General features: G+C 34.0%; 2 protein-coding genes and 2 pseudogenes across 3 annotated transcripts; all 4 read left to right on the top strand.

The window, feature by feature from the left end:
* The first annotated feature begins 1,271 nt into the window (after positions 1–1,271).
* On the top strand, positions 1,272–3,609 carry LOC132162446 (glutathione S-transferase U8 pseudogene; annotated as a pseudogene).
* A 3,307-nt stretch (positions 3,610–6,916) lies between these two features.
* Positions 6,917–8,948, top strand: LOC132161899 (glutathione S-transferase U8-like). The gene is made up of 2 exons (XM_088511267.1): positions 6,917–7,228; positions 8,595–8,948. Exons 1-2 carry the CDS (start codon positions 6,917–6,919, stop codon positions 8,946–8,948), a joined length of 666 nt encoding a protein of 221 aa, XP_088367393.1.
* Positions 8,949–11,101: 2,153 nt separating this feature from the next.
* LOC132191502 (glutathione S-transferase U8-like) lies at positions 11,102–12,282 on the top strand. 2 transcript variants are annotated; one of them, XM_088511266.1, is made up of 2 exons: positions 11,102–11,416; positions 11,929–12,282. In XM_088511266.1, the coding sequence occupies exons 1-2, from the start codon at positions 11,102–11,104 to the stop codon at positions 12,280–12,282; spliced, it is 669 nt and encodes a 222-aa protein (XP_088367392.1). The 2 variants fall into 2 exon arrangements, with proteins under 2 accessions (XP_088367392.1, XP_059462525.1); XM_059606542.2 differs by having other exon boundaries at positions 11,102–11,413.
* Positions 12,283–16,143: 3,861 nt separating this feature from the next.
* LOC132175418 (disease resistance protein At4g27190 pseudogene) lies at positions 16,144–19,251 on the top strand (annotated as a pseudogene).
* Positions 19,252–22,622: the final 3,371 nt, after the last annotated feature.

Consider the following 22,622-nt stretch of genomic DNA (forward strand, 5'->3'; position numbering starts at 1 on the left):
ATGATGATGTTGCCGGTTGTTCCAACTGAAAACACAAAGAAAGCCTCCCTCCAACGGCTGCATGCCAACTTGTTTGCTGATGTGGACTTGTGATTTGAAAAACCTTAGAGGGAAGGAAAGGGTCCCCAACATTCATCCTGCCCTCTTCGTTTTTGTTATTAAAGCCAGCCATTGCATTTGCATTACTGCTGATTTATTAAAGCCCCGCTCCATTTCAATTTTTGAATATTGCTGAGAGGCTTGAAAGACAAGGAGAGGCCGGCCCCTTTCCCCTTTCTTGCAAATAACATGTAAATTGTGTTTGGGAATTCAATGGGGTTGTTTCAACCTCTGCAATGGCGTGACAGAAGTAAATGAGAATTTCAGGAATCAACTCCTGTCTTTTGAAATTTGAATATCAGCTGAGATAACTGAAATTTTTTGAGCCTACCCATGAAAAAATTTGTAGAATTTTCACTTTGGCACTTTTCCACCTAGCATTCCAGCCACTTTTATAGTAATTTTAATGTTGGGATAGAAATTTTAACAATTCAAACAATAAATGTGAGAGAGTTATCTATAGGGCCTATCTCTCCAAATAGAACTCGAACATGTAGTCTCTCTGTTAAGACTCTTTCATATTTGCTACTATATTATTAGCAATTCGAACAACAAATAACTAGAAATTTGCCTATATTAAGACTATTTCATATTTGCTGTCCATATTACTAGCAATTTGAACAACAAATAACTAGAAAATCAAATCTAAATGTTAAAGTATTCTCTTTGTGGATGATGACATCCATTTAGAGGTTGGTTATGGGTTTTTGTATGAATGTTTCCCCTACACCCAATTTGACATGATAATTCTAAGCCCAGCTATATATATCTATCAAGAAAGAGTAGAGTAGAGTAGAGTAACATGCTCTTTATGACTTTTTTTTTTTGAAATTACTCTTTATGAAAATCACTATTAATGTGAGAGTTAAAATGTGTTATTAACATTATTGGAAAGAGTAGTTGGCATTCTTCGTTTAAGAACCGGGATGGGCCGCAAATGGGCTAACATGGAGGGCCTGCTTTTAGATGGTAAAGGAACTGGGCCAGGTGGGTCGCGAATCAAGAACACGTTCATGTATTAATATATTGACCAAAAGAAAAATAAAAAATCCACTACGTACAGCCACAGGGGTTAGGATGGTGGTGGTGGGTCTATAAAAGGGCATCAGACCCAAAAGAGGTAAGCACCTGAAAAGTTGAAGTGCAAGATAGTTAACAGGAAGTGACAATATATGGCGGAAGAAGTAGAGGTGCATGGTGCGTGGGCAAGCCCTTATAGTCGCAGAGTAGAGGTAGCTCTGAAACTGAAAGGAGTTAAATACAAATATATTGAAGAAGATCTGAACAATAAGAGTCCTTCGCAGCTTCGCTTCTCAAATACAACCCCGTTCATAAGAAGATTCTCATCCTCGTGCACAGCGGAAAGCCTATTGTGGAGTTCGATGTTATTCTTGAATACATCGAAGGACATGGCAAGGATATCCCTTGTTGCCCGAAGATCCTTATGAAAGAGCCAGAGCACGTTTCTAGCGCAAGTTCATAGACACCCAGGTAGTTTATCTTTCTCTTTAACTTCTTTAATTAACTTTGTAATATTTGTTTTGTACGTTAACTATTAGAATATTAAGTAAATTAGTATATTTACCTTTTTCTATTGATTTAAGATTTTGTACTACAGTACTAAAACTTGTCCACGGTACTATATTAAATTGTTATTATCGCTAGAAATTGTATTTTTATCATATGACCATTTTACAATGTTGATACGACAATCATAACTAACTTTTGAACTAGTCTTTATTAAAATGAAAAAAAATTCAAAGATTGAATGAGACAATCATATTAGCATTTTAAGATAATTCACTATTTATCTTAAAAAAAATTAAGCTGATAAAGATTATATACACGTACATATATACATTCTTGAATGGCAAATTAAGTCTACCATAGTCATCACCACAACTCAGATTGACTATCTATTAGTGTCCTTGTATAGACAAACGTTATATAATTAATCGACCAATAGAAATGGAGAAAAAGGTGCAACTCAGACTTAATTTTGAGTTTCTCTTTTTCTTTTTTAGTGCCCGCCGGCGTTACTGAAAGCTTTTTGGGGCGAAGAGAACGGATGTGAGAAGGCTTTGGAAGAAGCATATGAGTTTCTTAAGTTTCTAGAGGAAGAGCTCACGGAAAAGAAGTTCTTTGGAGGAGAGCGTATTGGAATGGAAGACATTGTCGCCAACGTCTTAGGCTTCTGGATTGGAGCTTTTTAATTAAGAAGGAACGGGGATAGAGTTGTTGACAGTAGATAACTTTGCAATTGGGTGGAGTAGTGTTATCAAGGAAAATCTTCCTCCCAAAGACAAACTAATTCCCTTTCTTAAGAAGTCCTAAGAAAGGCAGACTTTCGTAAGAAATTAAACAAACCTCCTTTTTTTCTTTTTTGGGTTTTTCTCCTTGAAATCTATGCCAACTTTAAACTTAGTTTATATTTAAAACTCTGATTTTCAAAATAGTAACACTTGGTATTTGACAAATCAGATAATCAAAAGCCATTAAACAATTCAACTTAAGGTCTGTTTGGGATTGCGTTTGAAATGCCTAAAAATGCTTTTAATACTTAAAAAGTCTATTCAAAGAAAAAAAATGTACTCGTTTGGTAAACAAATTTAAAAGTGCTTTTAAAGATCTAAAAAGCCTAAAAATGGCCAAAAAACACTTTTGGCAAAAGCTTAAAAATGAGGTTTTTGCCCAAAAGCTCTTTTTGACTTAAAAGCTCTATTTCTCAAACGCAATCTCAAACATGCTCTTATTGTGATTTGAGATTTCTTTCTTATTTCATCTTACTTCGAGCCTTCAAACATCCAAATCAATTTTTTCTTACTCTTTTGTAAAAGTTTCAGATATATAATCATATTTTTATATTGATTAAGCTTTTTAATATTTGGTGCTCTTTTAAATTAATTGTTTATGAACATTTATAGATTTTGTTTCATGTTTTAATTGTATGATATATAAAATGGTAGTTACTAGAAATTATGGAAAACAACAATAATTTTATTGAGCTTCAATTAAATTCTAAACGAACTAATGTCGAGGTAGATCTTAAGAATCTGCCCGTAGTCCTTGCTTTAAAAAAAAAAAAAAAAAAAATCCTAACTTGTTAACCATGATTTTTCACAAATTTGAAAAAGCATATTGTCGTTTTAATCCAGCATGGTTCAAATAATATGTTGATGGGTTGGGACACAACATTTCGGAAGTTACATTTATATCTTTTAAACAATAATTAAATTTTATTGAATTATTTATTAATTACATTTTTAATATTTTTATTCAATTTTTGTTTAAATTTAATTTTTAAACTTGACTCCTCTAACTCGAAATCCTGGCTCCACCATTGGGGACACATAGGGCTGTTAAGTGAGCGAAGCGTCTCGCGAGCAAGCTCGGGCTCGGCTCGTGCTCGACTCGAATATTAAATGAAGCGCTTCGTGAATACAAATCCTGGCTCGAATATTAAACGAAGCAAGCTCGGCTCGGCTCGACTCGACTCGGCTAAGCTCGTGAGCTCAGCTCGTATAAGGCTCGCCTCGCTTATTAGGCTTGGCTCGTATATTTTTTATCAAGTAACAAATAATAATATATAATCAACATTACTCATTTACTCAATAATAACAAATATATTATATAGCTTTGTTTTTTTTTAAAAAAAAAAATTATTTATGCATATGTGTGTGTATATATATATATATATATATATATATATATGTTATCATTAATAACTATTTTTTAAAATTTTAGTTGATTATGTTAGTTCTTTATGTATGGAATTGTGAGGTGGAGATTAATATGTTATATTTGTTTAATGTTCTTTAACATTTTAGTTGATTCTGTATGAATGATTGTAATGTTGGGATTAATTTGTTATGTTTGTTTAATGTTCTTTAGCATTTTAGTTGATTTTGTTAGTTTTAATTGTAAGGTTGACATTAATCTGTTATGTTTGTTAATGTTCTTTAGTATTTTAAGGTGCAAAATATTCTGTATGGATGATTTTTGTAATCTAATACACTTAAATTACAAAAAACAAAAAAAACAAACAGTCGAGCTCGAGCTCGAATAGGGTTCCAACCCTGTCGAGCCGAGCTCGAGCAGCAAAGTCGGGCTCGAGTCGAGCTCGAGCCTGGCCCAAAAATAAATGAGCCGAGCCTAGACAGCCCAAGCTCGGCTCGTTTACACCCCTAGGGACACACAATAGCACACTTAAATCCTATGACTTTTCTTGCCAGAACTTTCCGATAGCTAGCACCATAAACATTCACCAACATATGTGGCTTAGTTAATTATTCTCAGGTCTAGGCATCAAACAAAAACAATTTATATTTAAATAATATAAATAAAATGAATAGATTTAATCTTAAGTCCATGCATTAAAGAAATAATAATTTCAATGCTTAACAATTTAAATAATAAAATATATTCAATTGCTATATGGAAGCATATGAAAATACATGGCCTAAAGGTCTAAGAGAGTCGTACACCCTTTTACCTTGAGAACCCAAGTTCTAATTCCATTAAGCCCAAATCGCTTTTTTTATTTTATTTTTTTTAACTGTATCGAGCGTGGGTTAAAATAAACCCATACCCAGTGACCCAAAACAATTGACCCGGTTCTTTTATGGGTCTGAAAACCCTACCCGGATCCTTAACTCCCCAACCCGGAATCCCTAACCGTAGCTGCCGCCCACCTTCTCCTCCCTCATGCCCTGCCGCCGCCGTTCCTCATGCGCTGGCCAGACGACAGGCACCCGTGTAGGGTTGCCGTTGCTCATCCTTTATGGTGACTCTAGCGAAGAACCGCCATTCCGGCGCGAGCAGATGGTGCTGACTGGCAGGTAGCCATGGCTCCGTCACCCACAGGTAGCCCGCACAGGGCTGCTGCTGCTTTGAGCCACAGGCGTTCCTCATCGGGCCACCACTCACTTTATGCGGCCAACACCTCTGCAGTGGAGGGAAAAGAACCGGAGCTCACCAGTAACTTCAGTGCCGGTGGGTGGTGGCTAGAACCGGATCTCATTTTCGGCTACCCAGGTGCACGTCTCACTACAATGTTGGTCAAAGGGTTCTCCAGAGACAAAGGGCAATTTGGTCAAGGGCTCTCCAAAAACACCAAAAATTGTTAGTTTTAAGGCCAAAACAGAAGAGTATATCCAAAAGTACCAAAACCAAACATTTATATACAAAGCATTCTGGACAGTTGTTTAAAAGAGAAAAAATTCTCATGCCTTATTGCAATAGTGAGTGAACAAATAATATATATAAAACTTAACGTTCACAATAACTATTGAAAAAACAAATAACTTTTTTATTTTTTTATTTTTTTTTATTGAAAAAAAAAAACAAATAACTTAATGCTGAACAAATATGATACCACATGTAAGAATTCTATATATAATTAAATACTAATTAATAATGTAAATTAGCTGCGAAAATAATTTAATTATATAAATATCTCCAAAAGACTCCTCAGCAACAGAAAACCAAAAAATAAAAATATAGAAAGAGGTTCTTCTGACCTATGCCTACCAATGTAATACCATGTAAATTGATAAAATACACATGCCTTATTTATAAGTAGGTCAGGGACCCTCAATCAAAACTATTACCTTATTTATTCCTCTCATCAAGGGATAAAAATCAAATCAATAATCAATTTAGATTATTTGATTTCACAAAATAAAATCAATAATGAATTCAAATATTTGTTTCCACAATAATCAAATTAATAATTTAATTCAAAATATTTGATTTCACATAATAATCTTTAATTTGAATAAATTATTAAACACTATAATTATATATACTTTATAATCACAATAAATGTATGTGACATAATGGACATATCTTAAATGGAATTTCTTACACTATAGGTAAACATGTCCTCACACCCATCATCAAAATGGGAGTGTGGAACGCAAACATCGCCATATTGTTGACACCGGCTTAACTTTTCTTTCTCATTCCAAGGTCTCATTTCAATTCTAGGATGAAGCTTTCGACACCGCCACTTTTCTTATTAATTGTTTGCCTTCATCAATTAATAAACAAAAATCACCATTTGAATTATTATTTGGTGAGATTCCTAATTATAAATTTCTCAAGACTTTAGGATGTGAGTGTTTTCTTTACTTAAGACAGTATAATACAAACAAATTTTCATTCAGATATTTTTGGAATATAGCAAACCCCACACTAGTTACTGATAAGTGATATCCCCACTGGAAAATTCTATCTTGCAAGGCATGTTATCTTCAACGAGCGGGTGTTTCCATTTCAAAATTTTCCATTATCCTTATCTTCGCCAAAATCGGTTCCACACTCAACGGAAATTCCTTTTTCAATCTCACGAGTGATCTCCTCTCTGCGCAATGGATCTTCACAAGTCCACACTGGCGGCGGTAAAAGGGTAGAAGGCCTCACAAGTCACAAGGATAAGCTTAGACAATACGTTAACAATGACAAATCAACCTTATACGTACACTTCTACCGTACGTGTTGCCTTTTCTCCGTCAAATATCACCGAAGTCTCCCATCAACAACACTTTCTTGTACGTAATAATATATATAAATCATTATTGACCAAAGTTAAAGGGAGCTGTCGTCTAGTTTTTTCCCCTCAAATATCACCGGAAGTCCCGAATCAAGAACGTACACGTTCATGTATTAATATATTGACCAAAAGAAAAAAGTAAAAATCCACTACGTACAGCCACAGGGGTTAGGATGGTGGTGGTGGGTCTATAAAAGGGCATCAGACCCAAAAGAGGAAAGCACCTAAAAAGTTGAAGTGCAAGAAAGTTAACAATAAGTGACAATGGCGGAAGAAGTAGTGTTGCATGGTTTGTGGGCAAGCCCTTATAGTCGCAGAGTAGAGGTAGCTCTGAAACTGAAAGGAGTCCAATACAAATATATTGAAGAAGATTTGAGCAACAAGAGTCCTTCGCTTCTCAAATACAATCCCGTTCACAAGATGATTCCCATCCTTGTACACAACGGAAAGCCTATTGTGGAGTCTGATGTTATTCTTGAATACATCGAAGAGACATGGCAAGAATATCCCTTGTTGCCCGAAGATCATTATGATAGAGCCAGAGCACGTTTCTGGCGCAAGTTCATAGACAACCAGGTACGTAGTTTAATTATCTTTTCTCTTTAACTTCTTTAATTAACTTGTAATATTTGTTTTGCACGTAAACTATTAGAATATTAAGTAAACTAGCACATAACCCCCGCATACTTCGTTATAATTTAATTTCAAAAATTTAAACGCATCCCATTTTACTTTTTATTTTAAGTTAAAATATGTGTGTGCAAAAATCTATCACACTTCTCTTAATGAAAATATATACTAAATGTTATAGACCAGTACTGAACATGTACTTTTTCTTTTTTGAAGTGTACCAAACATGTACTTAATTAAAAATATATATATAAAAAAAAAATAGTAAGAAGAAAACTTGAATTCTGATTATCAAATTATTAATAGAAAATTAGTAGAAAATTCTGATATTGTTGATGTGATACTTATTATATTTCAATACAAATAAAATCCATAAAGTTCTAATCATTTCAGAAAAATACAGAGTGAAATAAACAAAATCTTACAAAAAATATATATCATTCATTCTTTTCTGAAATAGTGGTTATTGCTTTCTCATTAAAACAAATCAACCGATGGAACGCCATCATTACAATGTTTGAGATACAATCAAAATAAAATCTTTACTTACAAAATAAAACACATACTTCACTCAATATTTAATGCAATCAAATAAATCTCTTCAACACTTTCAAAAAATGCTAGAAAATCCGAGTAAATCACAAAATCGAAAACAAATCGAATAAAATATTCAAATGAATTAAAACATAAAATTTTATTGGTGTAATACCTATTATATTTCAATACAAAGAAACTTTTTAGAGAAACAAACATAAAAATAATCAATTTATTGTCATGAAAAATTTATACATAGATACACAAAGACAAATCCAAGCAACAAAATTTTCAATTAAATAGAAACTCTAGACGGAATCAAATACCGTACAAAAATAAACAAAATCTTTTTATTTTATAAGTACCTAATAAAACAAAATATTGCACTCAGCATTTAACACGATTGAAAAACCGGTTCACTCTTAAAAAACCGATTAAAAAATTATGCATTAAAAAACCAGTTTATCCTTGAAAAAAAAAAAAAAAGGTTCACACCATATGTCACAATATTAAAGCACTTTTGAAAGTAATTCGGCTTTTATATAAATATAAATGATTACTATATTTACCTTCTATTGATTTAAGATTATACTGATAAATATTATATATATGCATTCTTGCATGGCAATCTAAGTCTACCATAGACACCACCACAACTCATATTGACTATCTATTAGTGTCCTTGTATAAACAAACGTTATATAATTAATCGACTAATAGAAATGGAGAAAAAGGTGCAACTCACACTTAATTTTGAGTTTCTCTTTTTCTTTTTTAGTTCTCGCCGGCGTTATTGAAAGCTTTCTGGGGCGAAGAGAACGGACGTGAGAAGGCTTTGGAAGAAGCATCTGAGCTTCTAAATTTTCTAGAGGAAGAGCTCAAGGAAAAAAAGTTCTTTGGAGGAGAGCGTATTGAAATGGTAGACATTGTAGCCAACGTCATAGGCTTCTGGATTGGAACTTTTGAAGAAGGAACGGGGATAGAGTTGTTGACAGTAGACAAATTTCCCAAACTTTGCAACTGGGTGGATGAGTATTTGAGCAGCAGTGTTATCAAGGAAAATCTACCTCCCAAAGACAAACTAATTCCCTTTGTACGATTTCGCTTTGGGGGCACCAGTGCTTCCAAATAGATGAGTTTACAGGGTGTTGCTCACGGCCGGTGAAAATCTTACTGCATAATAATTCACCACTGTAATAAATTGGGCATCTCTTTAAGTGTTTGTAATTTCTTTTGATTTGGGTGTCATGGTATATATCATGAATCTTGTTTGTGAGCTGCTTCGCCAGCTTCATGTTTACTCGATCCAATGCTATAACCATTTACTTCTTTTTTCTCTTTGCGGTTTAAGTCTTTCAAATTTATGTTCGTAATAAAATCCCTACTAAAACGTAAACTGAAATGTCTTAAAATGATAAAAATTAACTTCAAACGTTGATTCGGAGGGAAAAACAATGAATTTTGCGCTCTACGTGTGACCCAAAAAAATGTTTTCAAATTGGGATCTTATGTGCAATTGGTACTCACCCGTTTAACTAGACACCATGCGATATTGACAGAGTTACACCTAATTTTGCGAATTCTTGGCATGCATTCTTGCACTGGTTTCTCTGTTATGATATTCTAGTGTCATTATTTCAATATCTGACAATTCAATATTTGCCGAGACTCTTGCATCAACAGTATACTAGCCTAAAGAACTTAATTAAATGCCAAATTAACTCTAAACATCTTATTACAAGAAAGAAAATATAAAAATGAAAACTTGAATCCAAAATATTTGGTTCAATTTTGAACATTTTATTGACGTTCATTTAAAAAAATAAATGTGCCATCTCCATTTTTACAATTCATAATTGATTTGGTAAAAGTGTTATCATTTCTCTTGCTCAAAGAGTTGTAGGCATTCTTCATTTAAAAACCAGGATGGGATGAAAATGGGCTAACATGTTGAGCCTGCTTTTAGATGGTAAAGGAGGCCCACAGACATGAGAAGTAGAATTGGGGCCTAACTTTGAGCCCAAAGGTTATGATCTCTTTATAATCATTTCAGACTCAGGAAACTCGGCCAGGTGGGTCGCCGACTCGCCGGGCCTTCGACAGCCCAGGGGGTATCAAGAATGAAAGCCTGGCCAGAATCACACGTGCGCCGCTGACCCAAGTAGACCAAGAAAAAAATTGTAAGAAACAAAATTGGAAAATCAAAATTCTAAGATTCAATTGGCCATTTTCGGGAATATGAACACATATCTAGATGTTTCTTTATGTTGTACTAGGGGTGTCAAGCAGTTATAAGTGGGGGTTATTAGTTATAACTGCAACCGCAATCCCTTTGGGATAACCGCAACCTCAACCTCCTAGGCGGTTAGCTGTCATTTTATAACCGGCGGTTAGCGGTTATTCAATCCAATAACTAGCAATTTTATAACCGCTTTTTTTATATGGGCTTTTAGGCTTTTTAAATGTTTTGGGCCTTTAATTGACCTATTTTTTTAGCTTATTTTATAGGATTGGCCTATTTTTTGTACTTATTTTAAGGGTTTAAAGCCGAAATGTCCCCAAAAAGATTAAAAAAAAAAATGCTGTTTTTTTGGGGCCAACCAACATTTTTGAAATAAACAACTCAAAAGAGTTGATTTTGGACCTTAACATTGTGTAATTGTTGTGGGATAAAAATATAATTTTTAATATTATTTTATTTTGACATTATGATAATGTTAAAAATTATATTTTTATTTCATAATATTAACTTAATAGTCTCAATCAACTATTGAAAAAAATAAAAAATTAGTTAGAGCTGTTACATTAATATTACAAAATAATTATATAAAATAAAAATGTAATTTTTAATATTTCAAAGTTTGGTCTCATGCATAGTCTTTTCTTGTTTTGCAAGTGAATATTAATTGCCAATTCAGCCACCTGAAATGAACTGTATCAACAAATTATAAACCAATTGATGAATTAATATAATATAAAACAATTAGACTTAATACTGTAATAATACAAAGTCATAATTTTTTTTAAAAAATAATAAAAGCCAAGGACGCACGAAAACAAAGTTAAGGGAGCCGTCGTGTAGCTTTTTCCCCGTCAAATATCACTGGAAGGAAGCCCCCTTTCAAGAACACGTTCATGTATTAATATAATATAAATCATTATTGACCAAAAAAAAAAAAAAACATAAAAACTCTACTACAATGGTGGGTCTATAAAAGGGCATCAGACCCAAAAGAAAGTTAGAGCACAAACTGTTTAAAGTGCAAGAACACGATGGAAGTGACAATGGGCGAAGAAGTATTGTTGTTTGGAGTGTGGGCAAGCCCTTTTAGTTGCAGAGTAGAGATAGCTCTGAAATTGAAAGGAGTCCAATACAAATACTTGGAAGAAGATCTTGACAACAAGAGTCCTTTGCTTCTCAAATACAATCCCATTCACGGGAAGGTTCCCATCCTCGTACACAATGGAAAGCCTATTTTGGAGTCCGATGTAATTCTGGAATACATTGATGAGACCTGGCCAGGCTATCCCATTTTGCCCAAAGATCCTCATGAGAGAGCCATTGCACGCTTCTGGGCCAAGTTCATAGACGACAAGGTAGTTATCTTTTCTCTTTTAACTTTTTTTACTGGTAATATTTTTTATTAGAATATTAATTAAATGATTAAATTTATATTATTTTATTAGCATGAGATTAGGAGATAGAAGGAACATTATTTTATCGTACAATGACTATTTTACAATGCTGACATGACAGTCCCCACCAACTTTTGAACTAATCCTTATTAAAAAGAAAAAAAATCCAAATGTTGGGTGAGACTGTCATATCAACTTTGTAAGATACCATATTGAGATAAAAATATAGTACATAACATTACTCATTTAAATACTATTTATCTAAGAAATTTAAGCTAATAAAGATTATGTATACGTACATATATGTATTATGTATTCTTGCATGGCAATTTAAGTCTACCAAAGTCAGCCATGAAAACTCAAAATGACTATCTATTAGTGTTGCTGTATAAACAAACGTTATATAGTCAACCAAGAGAAATGGAGAGAAAGGTGCAACTCACACGAAATTTTGAGTTTCTCTTTTCTTTTTTCAGTGCACGCCCGCGTTACGGAAAGCTTGTTGGGGTGGAGAGAATGGACGTGAGAAGGCTGTGGAAGAAGCATCTGAGCTTCTAAAGTTTATAGAGGAAGAGCTTAAGGAAAAAAGGTTCTTTGGAGGAGAGAGTATTGGATTGGTAGACATTATTGCTAACGTCATCGGCTTTTGGCTTGGAGTTTTTGAAGAAGGATCGGGGGTAGAGTTGTTAACGAGAGACAAATTTCCCAAGCTTTGCAACTGGGTGGATGAGTATGTGAGCAGCAGTATTATCAAGGAAAATCTACCTCCTAGAGACAAACTGGTTCCCTTTTTACGGAATCGCTTTGGGAGTGCTAATGCTTCCAAATAGATGTGTGTACACTTTACACGGTGCCGCTCACAGTTGGTGAAAATCTTACTGCACAATAATTCACCACTCTAATAAATTGGGCATCTCTTTATGTGTTTGTAATTTCGTTTGATTTAGGTGTCTTGGTATGCATCATGACTATTGTTTGTGAGCTGCTTGGCCAGCTTCATGTTTACTCATTCCAATGCTATAACCATTTATTTCTATTTCCTCTTTGCAGTTTCAGTCTTTCAAATTTATGTCTGTAATAAAATCCCTACTAAAGCGTAAATTGAAATGTCTTAAAAATGCTGGTTTCGAGGGAAAAAGAAAAATATAAAACTATAAATATATAAATATATAAAAACTAAAAAACTAAAAGTTAAAAATTTATAACTAAAAACTATTTTTATTTTTATAATAATAAATAATTAACTAGAAGATCGGCTCAGCCACTTTCATGTTCATTGGAGGTGGCTTAGTACTTTCCCCTTCAATTTTATTTTTTGATAGGGGTAACTGAACCACTCCCTGGTCGGTCAAATGGAATGGTTGAACATATACTCGATCAATCAAAGAGCCATAAAGACATATATTAATGAGATCCATCAAGATTTTGAAAGAACGTTAATAATATATAAAGACTAATTTGTTATTTTTTTTATACAACTGTAAGCTCTCAAAACATTTTTAATAGCATAAGAAGCAATATAAGAGCCGTAAAAGTTAAACTGAGCAAAATCAATGAGCAGTTAACACCGAACAAAATATCATGAAAGGGTGGCTCTAATACCACATGTTAGCATATACATACATAATAAATATTATGCTAAAATACGCATAAAAAATTATTCATAATTACTTCAAGCTATATTTGCTCAAGTGAATCCAAGAACATTACCAACAGAAACTTTGAAAAATATTTTTGTAGAAGTATTTTTAGACGTATGCTTTATTAATAGAATACACACGCTAAAAAGTATCTATTAATGAAACTTTGCCTTACAAGAATTCAGCATAGAAATCAATTATTTTGATTCCTCCAATTACGTCTTATTCAAAGTAAATTATTCAACACATTACATTAATGATTAATTAAATAACACTGTGGGCCACTTTCTTTGTTAAGAAATTTCTTAGGAGAGAGATTTTTTTTAATCCACTGCTCTTGAGAGGTCGGAGCGAGAAAACGATTCCTATACGTGCTTGACGTCATCTCAGCTCATTTTCTTCATATTAGAGATCATCAATGGCGTTTTTAATCAACGTTCTACTTAATCAAGAATTTGCATGTCAGTCGCCCCTCAGAGAAGACGATTCCCATATGTTCTGATGTCATATCTCAGCTCATTTTCTTGATATTAGAGAGAATGGAGACTATCGCAATCAATGACGCATATGGTCAATTAGGGTTGGCAATTTTGACACAACCCAATAACCCGACACGAAATTATCAGGTTTGGGTTTACCCTAAACGGGTTTGGGTCATAAACAGGTCAACCTGTTTATTTTGCTCTTGACGGGTCATGTTGCAGGTCACCCGCCAAATACGATTAAATTTTTTTTTTTTTTTTTATTACCCTTAATGGGTTTGACCCGTTTATGACCTGTTTACTTTGATAAACAAGTCAATTGGCCCATTTATGCAAGTCATATCGGGTGACCCGCGAACTTATCGTGTCGTGTCTGAGTTTCGTGGGGCTGATCCGTTAGCTAAACAGGTCATATTTGGATTTATCCTAAACGGGTCATTGGTCATTACAGGTCGTAAAGGATCGACCCGCCGATCCGTTTTGCTACCTCCAGGTCAACCTTTCTACTTATAGTCATCATGTTGTAATACAAAATCATAAAAAAATAAAAAATAATGCAAGAAAAGAGAAAAGCTACATATAAATTATAACCAATATTTATAACCAATTATTTCAGCTCATACATATAAATTATTGATCACCAAAAAGAAAAAGAGAAAAGCTACACTACAGGGGACAAAAAAAGAATAAAAAATTGAGGCCTAGATCCTAGAGGGTTCTTTGGCAAAAACAACCTCTTGGATCGTGGCTCTATAAAAGGGTATCAAATCCAAAGAGAGACAAGTACCACAAAAATTACATCTCAAAGTAGTCTTTAGACTGCAAGAACACCAAGTGTGACAATGGCGGCGGAGGAAGAAGTATTGTTGATTGGTGCGTGGATGAGCCCCTTTAGCTGCAGAGTAGAGGTTGCTCTGAAGCTAAAAGGAGTGGACTACAAATACATTGAAGCAGATTTATGCAACAAGAGTCCTTTAAAGACTGAAAAGAGAGTATAGACGTGAAAAGGCTGTGGAAGAAGCATCTGAGCTTCTAGAAGAAGAGCCGAAAGAAAAGAGATTCTTTGGAGGAGAGAGCATTGAAATGGTAGACATTGTCGACAACGTCATAAGCTTCTGGATTGGAGTTTTTGAAGAAGGATCGTGACTAGAGTTGTTGACCAAAGACAAATTTTCCAAACTTTGCAACTGGGTGGATGAATATCTGAACAACAGTGTTATCAAGGAAAATCTACTTCCTAGAGACAAATTAGTTCCCTTTTTACAAGACCGCTTCGGGATCGCCAATGCTTCCAAATAGATGAGTTTATCGGGTGCTGCTCACAGTTGGGGATCAAAATCTACTGCATAATAATTAATTCACCACTGTAATAAATTGAGCATGTAAGATTGTAATTTCAATTGATTTGTACGTCATGGTGTCATGCATGACTGATCTGTTTGTAACCTGTTTGGTGTATATAAATGTCTTTTTTACAAATTATCTTGACTCCTAATTCGTTATGCATATGAAACTCAGGTCTTGATGTCATCAAGAGGATGGTGACACACTCTTCCCAAAATTTATGTATACAGTAAGAAAATTATTCTCATAGAAAAAAATAAAATAAAAATTTACACTTTTTCAGTATTTTACCGGCTATGCTAACTAATACTATGCTGGAGATGCCCAAAACTTGTAATTTAAAAAAGTAAATTTTTTCTACGTCTTGAAATTGAAGCCTCTCAGCTAGAAACTTTTAACTTGAAAGGTCCCTGGCCAAATAAAACTATTTCAGTTTGCATGCGAAACTTGATTTTCTTATGTTGCTGGAGAGCTTTAGAGCTGCGTCAAAGAAAGGAATGGAACTCCAATACTACCCAGAGAAGTTAGAGAAACTGTAGCATCTTTCTTTGTTTCTTTGTGGGTGCAACAATGGCGATCGAAGTCCGTGGCATTTTCGTTTTATTTCTTCAATCATGTTTGGTCAAATAATTTTATAACCGTCTAATGGAAATTAAGAGTGGAAGAAGACTTGATTGAGATTGCGGGACCAGAAAAACGAATATGGCACTAAACCCAATGTAAATGATAAATGTGCTAGATTCCGGGAAAGTGCTGCCGACGTATTAGCCTTCTCAATTTCTCCTCTGCCTCCATTTCTTCTACCGACCTACTCGCGCTGCCGATCGGCTCCACCACTAGTCCCGGCCCCCCGATACAAAGTGCTACTCGATCGACATCTTGATATATATATATATTGTTTGATTTTCTGGTGAGGTTTTGTTCGTAGTTTTCTGGTTTTCCTTTATTTGGTTCCTTAGAAAAATGAGGAACATAAATTAATATTTCGGATCTTATGTTTGATTTTATAGTTTTAGTTTGATGAAAGCTAATTAAGATCATTTATAAGCAGCAAAGCCAAAATAATAATAATTATTATTATAATAATAATAAAACAAAACATATAATTGAGGGAGTAAATAGAATTTTTGGAATGAATTCTTCTTTTTATTGAACACTTTAGTGTGCTTCTGCAGTTCTTTGGTAGTACATTTTTTAAGCTCACATAGCAAAACGTACGGTAGACATGGAAGTGGTGGCTGCGGTTGTTGGTGAAGTAGTGGTAGCAATTGGCCAGGTTCTCTGTAGCTCTATCTATTCTAAGATCAACAACGCTGTCAAATTCCAGTCAAACCTTGACATTTTGAAAAAGGAGATGAAAGGCCTCTTGGCTGCCAAAGATGAAGTGAAAAGTGAAACAGAATTAGCTGAGAAAGAAGGGAAAGTACTGAGAACTCAAGTTATAGAGTGGCTTGAGGAGGTTGAAGATCTTCAGCTTAAAGTCAACCAAATTCAAGCAATAAAGCTTTCTCGACGACCCATAAATTTCAGTATAAGGTATAGAATAAATAAGGAAGTGGCAGAAAAGCTCAAAGAGATAGAAGGCCTCCTAAAAGCGGGGAGTTCATATTCTGGTGTTGTGGCTGTCAATCATTCAATGCCCAAAGCAGTGAAGCACATTCCTGGACTAAAAATTCAAGATCAAACAACATCATCAAAGACATTAGTCGAAACTTTGACTTTGTTGTCTAAAGATGAAGTATGAAGGATCGGTATTTGGGGAATGGGGGGAGTAGGTAAGACTACTTTGGTAAGAAACTTGAACAATAAGCTCAAGAGTATTTCTTCAATGCAGCCTTTTGGCATTGTCATATGGGTTACTATTTCCCAAAATTTGGACATGAAAAAGGTCCAGACGCAAATAGCTGAGAGATTGAATTTGGAAACAAGAAGGGGTGAAAGTATGGAAAGATTGGTTAATCGACTTTATGAAAGACTTAAGAAGGAAAAAATTTCTGCTCATTCTAGATGATGTCCAGGAGAAAATTGATTTGGACAATTTGTGTGTACCACAGCCTGAAGATCATAAGGGTTCAAAAATCATTTTGACAACTCGATCTTTCGATGTTTGTAGGCACATGAGCACTGACGTTGACGTTAAAGTGACTGTTTTAAATGATGAAAAAGCTTGGCAGTTGTTTAGTAGAAATGCAGGGGATGTGGTTTGTTAGGAAGACATTAAATCATTTGCAAAAGAAATTGCTAGAGAATGTGGCGGATTACCTTTAGCCCTTGTCACCATGGGAGATGCTATGAGAAAAAAGAAAAAGGTCCAACTGTGGAAGAATGCCTTAAATGAATTGAGATCGGAGTCTTGTCCATTACACATTGAGCATAAGATCTATAAGCCATTGAAGTGGAGTTACGACTCATTAGAAGGTGAAAAAATAAAATATTGTTTCATGTATTGCTCTTTGTTTCCTGAGGACTTCTCAATTGCAATAAATGAACTCGCATAGTGCTGATTGGCAGAAGGTTTTCTAGATGAGCAAGAAAACTGTGAAGATTCATTCAATAGAGTAATTGATTTGATTGAAAATTTGAAGGATTCTTGTTTGTTGGAAGATGGTGCCCATGAGGACACTGTAAAGATGCATGACGTTGTTCGTGATGTTGTTATATGGATTGCGTCATCGTCTGAGGATGGATATAAATCCCTTATTCGTTCAGGAATTGGCTTGAGCGAAATGTCAATCGTTGAGTTATCAAATTCTCCCAAAAGAGTTTCCTTTGTGAATAACAAGATAACAAGGCTGCCAGATTGTGTGGTACAATGTTCAGAGGCCTCCACTTTACAACTACAAGGTAATCTTTTCCTTGACAGAGTTCCTGAGAGATTTCTGCAAGGATTTGAAGCACTCAGGGTCCTGAATATGAGTAGAACTAGCATCCGCTCATTGCCTCTTTCTCTACTTTGACTTGGTGAACTTCGTGCTCTTCTTTTAGAGGGTTGTTCTTATCTTAAAGAATTACCCTCACTGGAAGGTCTTTGTAAACTTCAAGTGCTTGACCTCTCTGCCACCGGTATCAGAGAATTGCCAAGAGGGATGAAAAACTTGAGCAACTTGAAGCAACTGAACCTATCCGGCACTGAATACCTAAAAACCATCCAAGCTGGAATTATACCTCGATTGTCTCGTTTAGAGGTTTTGGATATGACAAAGAGTGCTTATCGTTTCAGTGTTAACAGAGATGTACAAGAGGAAATGACATGTTTTGAAGAGCTAAAATTCCTTAAGCGACTACTTGTCCTCTACATTGAATCCCATGTTTTAGCAATGAAGATATTTCCTCGATAGATAGATTAAGACAATTCTACTTTTCTGTCGGCCCAACGGGGGAATTCTTTCCAAACAAATATGAAAAAAGAATGGTGTCTATATGGAGTCTTGATCTTCGTTCAGAAGAAGGGATTGGGCCATTGTTGAGTAATGCAAGTTCTCTTGACTTGTGTCATTGTTCGGGACTGTGATATGCTAGAAGACTTGGTCATTAACAGTGTTGTCTGCTTTGCTAGTTTAAAATCTCTTACTATTTGGAGCTGTAGCAGCAGCAGTGTATGGCGAGGAGGATGTGCTGTCCACTATGATCTATTACCAAACCTTGAGGAACTTTATCTCGGACACCTGAATCATGGAAAAGCATTTCAGAACTGCTTGGCTAACTTGGGCTGAGAATTAAACTAAAATTAATACGAGTGGAGTATTGTTCTGAAATGAAATATCTTCTTCCTTGTGGTTACTTTATTCACGCCCTGCCAAAACTAGAACAAATCAAGGTACGGTACTGTGACGGGCTAGGTGAGCTCTTTAGTTATGATTCTATGCAATATATCGCTCCAAATCCTGTTGTTCCCACGTACGGATATTGGAATTGGAGTTCCTTCCCGAATTAAGGACTATTTGCCGAGACGAAGAGACATGGCCACTTGTAGAGAATGTTTGTGTGTTCGGGTGCGATCTTGTTAGGAAGCTGCCTCTTACTGACCAAAATGCAGAAAACATAAAAGAAATAAAAGGAGAATCAAGATGGTGGAACACATGAAGTGGCATACTGACACAACCGAATCAAGTCTGCAGCCTTATTTTCATCCGACTCCAGGCTTTTTATTACCTGTGCAAGAGGGGGGTGAATGAGAGTTGTGTGTGATTGAGCGTTCAATATTGTTTTTGGCCTTTTGAGTGTGTATAATAATTTATTGTTTGGTTTGTTTGTGAGAATTGTTGTATATGTAAGCTTTTCTATTTACACTAATTTGTGTACAAAAGTGCTTTTTATATAAAACATATGCTAGAGCTGTAGAGCAACTGGTTGATAGAGAACCTTTGCAGAATAAAGATAGAGGCTTCAGACATCTTGATGAGTGGAGAATAAGTGTGCAATTCCAAATCCCAGATGAACCCTATTCTACTAAAAGAATCAATCGGCTGGGACTCACTAGTTCGAATCTCCGTCCTCCATCTTGTGCAGACATATCAACAAAAAAAAAAAAAAATCTCGAGCAAATATGATCCTCATTGTAAAATAAATTCTTTGCTTTAAAAGCATGTAGAAACTCCATATATATGACAGAATGTAAAGAAATTTACTAAAACAATTATTGCAGAATCAAAATATGAATCTACAACAATCAATTACTCTAGCATTTCGTCTCAACAAAATGGCAAGAGTGGCAGTAGAATAAATTTGAATTAATAGAATAAAGAAACACTGAGAGAGAGAGAGTTAATTATTACATGATGCTATTATTTACATATCATAACTGATTATTGAAAATATAATGTTGTCTGTTAATTGCAAAGTCAACAGTAGATGAAACCCGGATTTGTTCTCTTCCGATTAGCTGTCTCTTCCCGTTGCAGCAATTTCTTACTTGAAGGGAATGCTCTTATGGAAAGATCATTCTTTATAACCTTTTCCCACATTTAATTAGGAAAAAAAAAACTAGATGAGGAATTGTAAAAGATGTGACCAAGTATGATTTAGTAATTGCAAGTTGAATAGAGTACTGGTTCTTGTAGTGGGTATCACAATCGGACCAAGACTATTTGTATAGGCAAAGTCCGGGCCAACCATAGACACCAGACTGTACATGGGTTGAAAATGGGCTTACGGGGAGGGCCTACTTTTATATGGTAGGGTTCAACAACGAGGTCTTAGCAGGGTCTCGATCGAGTTCTGGCAGAGTTCTGTCCAAGTCCGAGCGGGTCTCGTATGGGTTCTAGCATGTCCCAATTGGGGCTCGACAGGGTTTCAACCCAATCCCGACGGTGTGAGAGACTGGGTCTTAGGGGTGCAAAGGCGGGCGGTTTTTAACCACCCGCTAACCGCTAACCGCTATAACCGCCAACCGCCTAACCGCCTAACCGTCTAACCGCATTAACCGCTAACCGCCTAACCGCCATAACCGCCTAGCGGTTAGCGGTTAGCGGTTATTGGGTCTACTAACCGTAACCGCTAACCGCTAACCGCCTTTTTATATAATATATTTTTATAATTATAATTATAAAAATATTTATACATATAACATAATCACTTGATCATTAAATCACAATTTTTTTAAAAAATAATTAAATCACAATTTGAGTATTAATATATTATCACTATAATTTATATGATTATATCATATAATTACTTGATCATTAAATCACAATTTTTTTTAAAAAATAATTAAATCACAATTTGAGTATTAATATATTATCACTATAATTTATATGATTATATCACATGAGATTGATTATTAAATCATTTGATTATATAATAACAAATTATACATATATAATATGACATAACTCATAAGTATACTAATTCATACTAATACAACAATTAAATATCTAGAGACTTATTTCCAATGTATGTTATAAACCTATAAGTCTATATAAGTCTACATATGTATATGAATAATATAAATGTATAATATCAATAGTTAATCATATGATTCAATGACAATTCAAATACTTTATTCAAGACTTCAAGTGAATCATATTATTAATGTACAATGATGATATGATTCGTATAATATCAAATTAAGTAATTGACATTGGATTAAACAATGACCAATGTGTTACTTATAAACATAATTTAAGTACTAATGTATTATCATTATAATTTTAGTAATTTATATATTATCACTATAATTGATATGATTATATCACATGATGACTTGATCATTAAATCATATGATTATATAATAATAAATAATACATATATAATATGACATAACTCATAAGTCATAAGTCTACAAGTTAATCATATGATTCATGTACAATGATAATCACAATTGATTCAATTGAATTAAACAATATGTTACTTATAATTACAAGTCTACAATTTAATTAAAGCATTATTAGATACTTTAGGAATTTAGGATTTAGGAGTTTGAACATTGCCATTTACTATTAGATATTAAGTTCAATTCAAAGAAAAAATATTATAAGTAAATATGATAAGAATTTAAATAATTAATCATATGAATCATATGATATAATTTAATGAGACTATATGATTATATAATATCAAATTAAGTAATTGACATTAGATTCAACAATGTGTTACTTATAATCACAATTGAAGTATTAATGTATTTTTTGAACATTTATTAGAAAAAGAAATTTAACCATTTTTTGAAAGAAACAAAAAAAAAGAAAATTAACAATTTTGAACAATTTTGAATTTTATATATATATATATATATATATATATATATATATAATTGCTTATAGTTATATTATATGCATATTGAATAATATAAATGTATAAGATAAATATTTAACTATATGATCCAATTACAATTCCAATACTTAATCAATTATTCATGTACAATGACAATGACAATGTGATTCATATAATATCAAATTAAGTAATTGACATTGGATTAAACAATGTGTTACTTATAACTACAATTGAAGTATTTTTGTTTGTTTGTAAGTTTATAAGATCAACACTTAATCATATGATCCAATGACAATTCAAATATTTATAGCAATTGGGCCCAAGAAGATATTAAAAATATAAGAAAAAAAAATGAGGGTAAAAAAAAGCCCAAAAAGCCCAAAAAAAAAGCTCAATTTTAAAAAAGCGGTTAGCGGGCGGTTATCTATTTCACTAACCGCTAACCGGCCACTAACCACTAACCGCTAACCGCCTAGCGGTTAGCGGTTGCGGTTAGTGAAATTTACTAACCGCTAGGGCGGTTACGGTTAGCGGTTATTGCCACTAACCGCTAACCGTAACCGCCTTTGCACCCCTACTGGGTCTTGACAGTGGCCAGCCTGGTGAAGTTTCAGTTGGGTTCTTTGATTTGAGAATGATAAGTTCAAACTCAAAAAATAATTTATGATTTTCAAGAATAAAAATTATTTTATAGAAATTAAATAAACATTTTTTGTCAAACAAAAAATGTTTTTCGCCGCACTAAACACTAAAAAAAAGTCAATAAAGAAGAGCATGTTACTCTAACGTAAGAGTATCATAAATATAATGTAAGATATCTTCCATCCAATTAGGAAAAAAAGAAAGAAAGATATTTTCCATCCAAATCTCATTTATAGGTATGAGATTTGGATGGAAAATATCTTTCTCAGTTTATGTTATAATAACCTATTCCAGTCAAGATTAAGTTTTGAAAAAAAAGACATTTTCAAATTGCATCATTCCTCGTGGAAA

This window comes from Corylus avellana, chromosome 10, assembly GCF_965113065.1.
Source record: "Corylus avellana chromosome 10, dhCorAvel1.hap1.2, whole genome shotgun sequence".
Classification (NCBI taxonomy): Eukaryota; Viridiplantae; Streptophyta; class Magnoliopsida; order Fagales; family Betulaceae; genus Corylus; species Corylus avellana.